The 7,908-nt window shown below is 42.3% G+C and overlaps 1 protein-coding gene across 1 annotated transcript; it reads left to right on the top strand.

Moving 5' to 3' along the window:
* The first annotated feature begins 1,530 nt into the window (after positions 1 to 1,530).
* LOC137641016 (uncharacterized) lies at positions 1,531 to 7,468 on the top strand. The gene is made up of 3 exons (XM_068373466.1): positions 1,531 to 1,777; positions 6,751 to 6,877; positions 6,970 to 7,468. The coding sequence occupies exons 1-3, from the start codon at positions 1,531 to 1,533 to the stop codon at positions 7,466 to 7,468; spliced, it is 873 nt and encodes a 290-aa protein (XP_068229567.1).
* The last annotated feature ends 440 nt before the right edge of the window (positions 7,469 to 7,908 follow it).

Raw genomic sequence — 7,908 nt, 5'->3', positions numbered from 1 at the left:
GATAAATCTGAATTTTCTTTAGGGGCTGTCCAAGGCTGATATCCTCTCCCGTGTTCGTAATGTGTCCGTCGCAGATTAAAAGGTGTTGTAATCCTCCAGATAAAGACCAAGATTATTATCGAAAACTTGATAAAAACACTCGATCACAGCTGCTCTTCGAAGACAAACATCCATGCATCAGCAGCAGAAGAATGATCAAACGGGCGTGACAGTGGTATAAGGTGCTGAAGACTGGAAAACAGGCGTTGATGTCGAATAAAGGGCGCTAACAGGTACACACCATTGCAGCGATCCAAGGCAAATCCACTGCTACAGTAGCCAGTATTTTGCAGTATAGGTCATACTGCAAACAGAAAACTATGGTATAAAGTATACAGTAGTTAAATTTCCAACATACTCTGTGTGTCTAGGTGCAGTCTATTGTTGAGACCATATAAAATATGGGAAAGAATTCTCTTTCCAAATACTGGTTGATGATCAGTTACTAATGACCCGCATTATTAATCCTTTTGGAAGTTGGCGTAAGTTACAGCCATCTATCCTTATAGGTTAGATTCTTCCTATGGGCCTCCTGAGGAGGATAACCCTAGGCTTGATATTGAGGGAGGTCACAGCAATTGGCTGGGCAGGAAACACACGTATGTGTCTTTCCTACTTCATTTCTAGCTTATGTATCCTAAGCTATATGCAATAGAATAAAATGGAAAATATTAATTAATAAAATTTATTAGTTTATCTAGTGAGATGAACTTTCTTATGCTTATTTTATTTTCCTCTCTTTACAGGAGGACCATGTGAAGTGTGGCAACGTGTTCTGCAACGTCCGCAGCAGGGACTTCTGCGGCCACCTGGAGTGTAGGACACACTACAATTGTTCCATCACCAAGGGACTTCTCAAATATTGGGACCCCCAGGTATGTACCGTGTGCAAAGCCTTGGTTAGTGAGGCATTTGAGTACCCGAAGACTGCGGAGATAAGGGATGCAGCTCGGAGTAAGCTGCGCAGATGGGTTCGTGGCTTCCAGAAAAATGCCACTTGGCCTTACCTCCCAAATGAGCGTATGAGGGCCTATCTGTTCCCTAAAGCATCTGCGAATGCTGTTATTGCACAGCCTCACCCTGAGATCCCTTGCATCCAGATTTCCGGGGATATGGATGTCTCGGATGCGATGAAGGACATCCATCTAGACAACGAGAGCATGTCATAGGTGTCAAATGACACCAAAAAGGACCTTCTTGCTGAAGGTCAGGAAGACGAGTCAACGTTGGCTCCGGAAACGGAAGAGGATGAAGTCGAAACGGTGTCCGTTTCGTCTGTTCTAGCCCCAGAACCAGTGCCCTCTACGTCTTCCGCTCCTCCAACTGATAAGTCATACAAGACCCTGTCTGCTATCATGGCCATGATGGAGACTTTCCAAAAGAGGAGTGAAGAAAGGGAAGCTTGCAGCGTCCCACGTGTCTCAGAGGAGACTCAACGTTAAGGAACTTCCCTCGTGCTCTGAGGTAAACCCATGGAGGCATGCTGAGAACATGCCAATCACAAATGGGAAGATCTTCATCTTAGAGAAGCTGGGAGCTGTCCTTATTGAGGAAATCGAGTTTTGGCCCAGCTTTGAGTCCTATCCTGACTGCTTCGTTCGTCTAAAGGTGGAGCCTGTATCCAAAGAGGAGACAGAGCTGAAGGAGGTCATAGTGCTTGACCACACGAAGGCTCAAGCTTTGTTGGCTAGCAGTCTGAAGGACAGGGGCTTCACTAATTCGAAGGTGCTAGCCCTGAGTAAGAAACACCCTTCCTTTCTTGCTCCAGCGACAATGGCCTTCCCCTTTGCGGAAAAAGGGTTCAAGTCAGTGATCAAGGCAGTGGAAGCTGGGAAACCTTGCCCTACACTAAAGGAGTGTAGGCCCCTTTCCCTAGCCCTGCCCACAGATAATAAGGACTGGAAGGATATTCATCTTACCTTCTCAGTCGGGAAGTTGGAGGCGGATATCGCTGGACGTCAGTTCAGCGAAAACTTCCCCAAGTTGTCTGATTTTCTCCTGCGTAGGGAGCTGGATACAAAGGAAAGGCTTTCTGCCTCTCTGTCCCTCCAGGTTACCTTGGAGGCAATGGCCAGTGAACATAGGTTCCCAGATATGTTCATGGTTGTGGCCAAGACACACTTGGTAACCGTAATTAAAGACTTATATAGCTTTGTTAGGGATAGAAGGGCTTCCAGGGAGATCGTGTTTGATATCTTCCAATATCTGGGAGAAGGACCTCTTTCCGAATGAAGTGGTCAAGGAGATAGTCAACAAGGCCGCCACGGAGAACAGGAATCTTTTCCAGAAGTGGGGTATTTCGGCTGAAAGGAAGTCTTCCCAGGATGAAGGTCCCCAACCAAAACAGAAGACAAATGTCCAAGGTTGCCCTCTCGCCCCGCAAGACAACAACAGCCACTTCCAATGACCGTGGTGCCCCAGATGGTGGCACAGCCCCAACCCACCTACCAGATGGTACCGAAGCAGATGGTGACTCAGTCACCAGCCTTTACTCCTGCCTTTGAGAGGCAAACCACTACCTTTAGCCCTAAAGGTAGAGGGTCAGGCAGAGGTTCCTCTAGACGTCCCTTGAGAGGAAGAGGGGGTAGGGGAGGACACAGTCAAGGAGGCAAGCCCTCCGGAAGCCAGTAGCAATAAGATGCTTCCGGTAGGAGGAAGACTCCGACTATTTCAGGATTGTTGGACCTTCGGTCCCTGGTCCCAAAGCCTAAGCAAGAACGGACTAGGTTGGAGCTGGAATGCAGCTCCACCATCGTTCCCTCAATTCTTCCAACACACCACCCCCGTTTTGGAAGAATATACCCGAGAACTCTTGAGCAAACGGGTGATAAGGAAGGCAAATTCCATCAAATTCCAAGGAAGGCTATTTTGTGTTCCCAAGAAGGACTCAGAAAAAACTCAAAGTCATTCTGGATTTGTCGCCATTCAACAAGTTCATAGAAAACGACAAGTTCAAGATGCTGACCCTTCAACACATAAGGACCCTATTGCCCAAAAAGGCATACACAGTCTCCATAGACATTGCAGATGCCTTGTGGCACGTTCCGATCAATCGCCAACTCTCCTCCTACCTAGGATTCAGGCTACAAAAAAGAAAGTACGCTTTCAGAGCCATGCCCTTCGGACTAAACATAGCCCCAAGTATCTTCAAGAAGCTTGCACATGCAATTGTTCAACAACTACGCCTAGAAGGTGTCCAGGTGATGACCTACCTGGACGATTGACTGGTGTGGGCAGCATCCGAGATGAAATGCATGCAAGTATCCAAGAAAGTGATCCAGTTCCTGGAACATCTGGGATTGAAGATCAACACCAAAAGTCTTGACTGTCTCCAGCTCAGAAGTTCCAATGGCTAGGTATACATTGGAACCTACAGTCACATCGCCTCTTCATTCCATTAAAGAAGAGGAGAGAGATAGCGGGATCTGTCAAGAGACTACTAAAATCCAATAGGATATCAAGACACCAACAGGAGAGAGTGCTAGGCTCCCTTCAGTTTGCATCGGTGACAGACCCAGTGCTAAGAGTACAGCTAAAAGATGCATCTGGAGAAGATACGCATCAAATGCTCGAAGAGATCTAAGAAGACCAATACCGATCCCACTACGATCACATCTCAAGCCATGGCCGGAGGCCAAGAACTTTAAGAGGTCGGTGCCTCTTCAAACGCCTCCACCCTTAGTCATCTTCCACATGGATGCATCATTGGAAGGATGGGGAGGTCACTCTCATCAATGGAAAGTTCAAGGAACTTGGTCCTCTCTATTCAAGACCTTCCACATCAACATTTTGGAGGCCATAGCAGTCTTCCTCACACTGAAGAAATTGTCCCCTCGCCCTGCAGTCCACATGAGACTGATTCTGGACAGCGAGGTAATAGTGAGATTTCTGAATCGTCAAGGCTCGAGATCACCCCAACTCAACCAGGTAATGTTGGCCATCTTCCCACTAGCGGAAAAGAAGAGATTGCACCTATCAGCAGTTCACCTTCAAGGGTTCCGCAATGTGACAGCGGACGCTCTATCCAGGCTAACGCCAATAGAGTCAGAGTGGTCCCTAGACGCAAGATCATTCTCCTTCATCTTACATCAAGTCCCAGAACTGTAGATTGACCTCTTCGCGGCGAGCCACAACAGGAAACTTCCTCGATATATGGCCCCATATGAGGACCCTCAAGCGGAAGCAACGGACGCTATGTCCCTCGATTGGAACAGATGGACTAGGATTTATCTGTTCCCTACAACCAACTTGCTGATGAAGGTCCTCAACAAGCTGAGATCTTTTCAAGGAACAGCAGCCTTAGTGGCAACCCAAGTGGCCCCGGAACAACTGGTTCCCTCTAATATTGGAATTGCAATCGAGGCTGATTCCTCAGCCGGACCCAGTTCTGTCTCAACATGTACAGAAGTCGACTGTCTTCGCTTCATTAGAGAAAACCCAAGACCTTCATCTTAGGATTTTCTCTCCTTAGCAGTAAGGATATCGAAAGAAAGTATAGACTTCTTAGAGGAATATAAGTCTAAATCTACCACAAGGCAATATGAGTCGTCTTGGAAGAAGTGGGTTACTTTTGTCAAGGCTAGAAAGCCAAAAGAAATTTCAACAGATTTCTGTTTATCCTCCTTTATTCATCTTCATGAACAAGGTTTAGCAGCCATCACGATAACTACGTGTAAATCTGCCTTGAGTAAACCCTTGCTCTATGCTTTCCAAGTAGACTTTTCTAATGAAATTCTTAACAAGATCCCTAAGGCCTGTGCTAGGCTTAGGCCTGCAGCACCTCCAAAGGCCATTTCATGGTTCTTGGATAAGGTACTACACTTTGCCTCAACGTTGGACAACGAGAATTGCTCTCTGAAAAATTTGACTCAAAAAGTTATATTCTTGTTTGCTCTAGCCTCAGGGGCTAGAGTTAGTGAGATATTGGCCCTTTCTAGAGAAGAGGGCCATATCCAGTTTACTGAAATGGGAGAACTGAATGTTTTTCGTGACCCAACGTTTCTCACCAAGAACGAGCTACCTACCAAGAGGTGGGGTCCCTGGAGAATCTGTCCTCTGAAGGAAGATGTCTCACTGTGTCCAGTGGAGTGTCTAAAGGTCTATCTTCGTAGAACTTCAGACTTCGGGGGAGGACAGCTCTATAAAGGGGAAACATCGGGCTCAAACTTATCCCTGAAACAGCTAAGGGCGAATATCACATACTTCATTCGCAGAGCGGATGCTGACAGTACACCCGCAGGTCATGATCCCAGGAAAACTGCTACGTCATTGAATTTTTTCCAGCTCATGGATTTCGAACACCTTCGCTCGTATACTGGATGGAAGTTCTCCAGAGTATTTTTCAAGCACTACGCGAAACAAATGCAAGAGTTAAAGAGATATGTGGTGGCGGCAGGTAGTGTACTAAAACCTGTTGCTTAGTGCTGCGAGGGATACTGAATTATTTGGGACTATAATTCTATAGGATGTACATGTGGGCACATTACAGTGCAACATGGTAAGTGAAATGTCATCAAGGTGACATTATGGACTGTTCCAGTGTCTAAAGGTGAAGAAACATAGACTTAGCACTAGTGCCGTGTGTCTTTTACACAAGTGTAAATAGACAGACCATTTAGAAGAGTACTAGAAAATTACTGAATTTTCAATTGAGTGGCATGAACTTTTGTGTCAGATAAAGAGTATTTCTGAGCTGGCCTGTTTCTCTGTTTATATATATATATATATATATATATATATATATATATATATATATATATATATATATATATATATATATATATATATATATATATATATATATATATATATATATATATATATATATATATATATATATATATATATAAGATATTTCTGTTCGCCTGCATTTTTTATGTTGCTATAAAATGTATGCTGAATTTTTACTTATTGATTGCCAATAAATGTCTAATTGTTTTTTGCGTATTATTTCGCCCCAAACATATGAAATAAAGTTATGTCTGAGCATTACTTTTATTCCTTATTATTCTGCATAATAACTTGAACAACAATAGTAGCTTTGTTCCTGAACGTATACAAACCTTTTCTGCCATGCTTACCTTGTTTCGAAACGGATATAAACTTATATGTTGTGGTATACAGCTGAGCTGACACACCTTAGATGCTAAGACGGCTGATGCGAACCTTGGTTCGTTGTAAAAATACAAACTTTGGCTAAAGTGAGGTTTTAGGGAGTTTAATGACAGGTAGAGACTTGTGTGGACAGGAGGTAAATTGTAAAGTCTATAAAGATATAGGGAGTGAATTGATTATAGCACAAGATTGTATAATGAAAGGGTCAAGAGTTATTATTCTTAGTTCACTGAGGAATAAGGTTTTGTCTGAAATACATGCTGATCACCAAGGTATTGTCAAGTTAAAGTCTATTGCAAGAACTTTTGTCTGGTGGCCAGGTGTAGATAGAGATATTGAATTATTTGTAAGAAATTGTATGAATTGTGCTACGCAACAGAACAAGTCTCTAGTTGCTAGAATGTACCCCTTTGAATTACTCAGGTATCCATGGCAAAGAGTACACATAGATTTTGCCGGTCCTTTCTAGGGTTATTGGTTTTTGATAGTTGTAGGTGCTTACAGTAAGTGTCCAGAAGTAATCCCAATTAAGACAAAAACATCTTACGCCACAATTCAAGAATTAATGAATTTTTTTTTTTACTCATGGAATTCTAGAAAGAATTGCAACTGATAATGGTCCACAGTTTACCTCACAGAAATTTAAAGATTTTTTTGAAGTAAATGGTATTAAACATACATGTTCAGCTACATATCATCTTTCCATGAATAGAGAGGCTGAAAGGTTTGTTCAAACATTTAAGCATAACAGGAAATGCAGAAAGGCAAATTCAAATAACATATTTTTTTAATGTGTCAGTTTTTATTGTCTTATAGAACAACACCACACAGCACAACAGGTGTGACACCATCAAATTTGTTGATGGGGAGAAGGATTAGGTGTAAGTTAGATTCGTTGTTTCCAAGTTTGCAAAGTAATTTAGAAGAAAAAGGCTATAAGAAATTAGAAACTCTCCCAAAAGTAAGACATTTTTCCCCTTGTTCTAATGTCTTGGTAAGATCATACAATACTCCAGAAATGTGGGTACTAGGAGAAATTGTAAAAGAGATAGGAGATTTACATTATGGTGTTCAAGTTGGTGGAAATATTGTAAAACGTCATGTTGATCAATTACAGCCGTTAAATGAAAATGTTGTAGATCATATGAATGTTAGAGATGAGAAATTCTCAGAAGTAGATGAATCAAATATTAACCAAGATGCTCAAACATCAGATGTAGATTCAGAATCTATTCCTGTACCAGTACAGGATAAAGTTAGAGTACTTCCCTATAGGAGGAATAAAGGGAAGCCCCCTGAGAGATTAGATTTGTAGTTTTGTACAATGTCAAGTTAAGGGGAAGGAGACTGTTATATATTTTGTACTGTAATACTATATGCGCTACGGGAATTAAGAGTAATGTTGCACAGTATTGCATTGTTAGAACGTGCTTCGGCATAGTCCATAAGTGTACTGTAGTAGCGTATGTTATGGAGGATTTAACAATTAATTAATTGTCCCTAAAGTTAGGATGTGATTCATCTTACTTTTGTGTTGCAGTAGGATTCGATTTTTTGAAAGCGATGTTCGCTTCTGTTTTTTGTATGTATGTGTAAGAGTTTTGTTTACATATTCTCTCGAGAATCACAAGTTGTTGAGATAAGCCATTGAGAGCTGAGGAGCAATGTAAGCCGATAACACATTAAATTTATTTTAGAAATACCAATAAGAAGAATAGGTGACATTGGATGAGATGTACAACAACACTAATGAAT

This window comes from Palaemon carinicauda, chromosome 5 (genome assembly GCF_036898095.1).
Source record: "Palaemon carinicauda isolate YSFRI2023 chromosome 5, ASM3689809v2, whole genome shotgun sequence".
NCBI classification, from domain to species: domain Eukaryota; kingdom Metazoa; phylum Arthropoda; class Malacostraca; order Decapoda; family Palaemonidae; genus Palaemon; species Palaemon carinicauda.
This window is presented reverse-complemented; position numbering and strand designations above follow the sequence as displayed.

What these genes read in the sequence shown, in the direction of transcription:
- LOC137641016 (XM_068373466.1), top strand. Translation starts at nt 1,531, where the DNA reads ATGCCAATCACAAATGGGAAGATCTTCATCTTAGAGAAGCTGGGAGCT. An exon ending in TTCGAAGGTGCTAGCCCTGA is followed by an intron (nt 1,778 to 6,750) that starts GTAAGAAACACC and finishes ATGGAATTCTAG; the next exon opens with AAAGAATTGCAACTGATAAT. An exon ending in ATGAATAGAGAGGCTGAAAG is followed by an intron (nt 6,878 to 6,969) that starts GTTTGTTCAAAC and finishes ATTGTCTTATAG; the next exon opens with AACAACACCACACAGCACAA.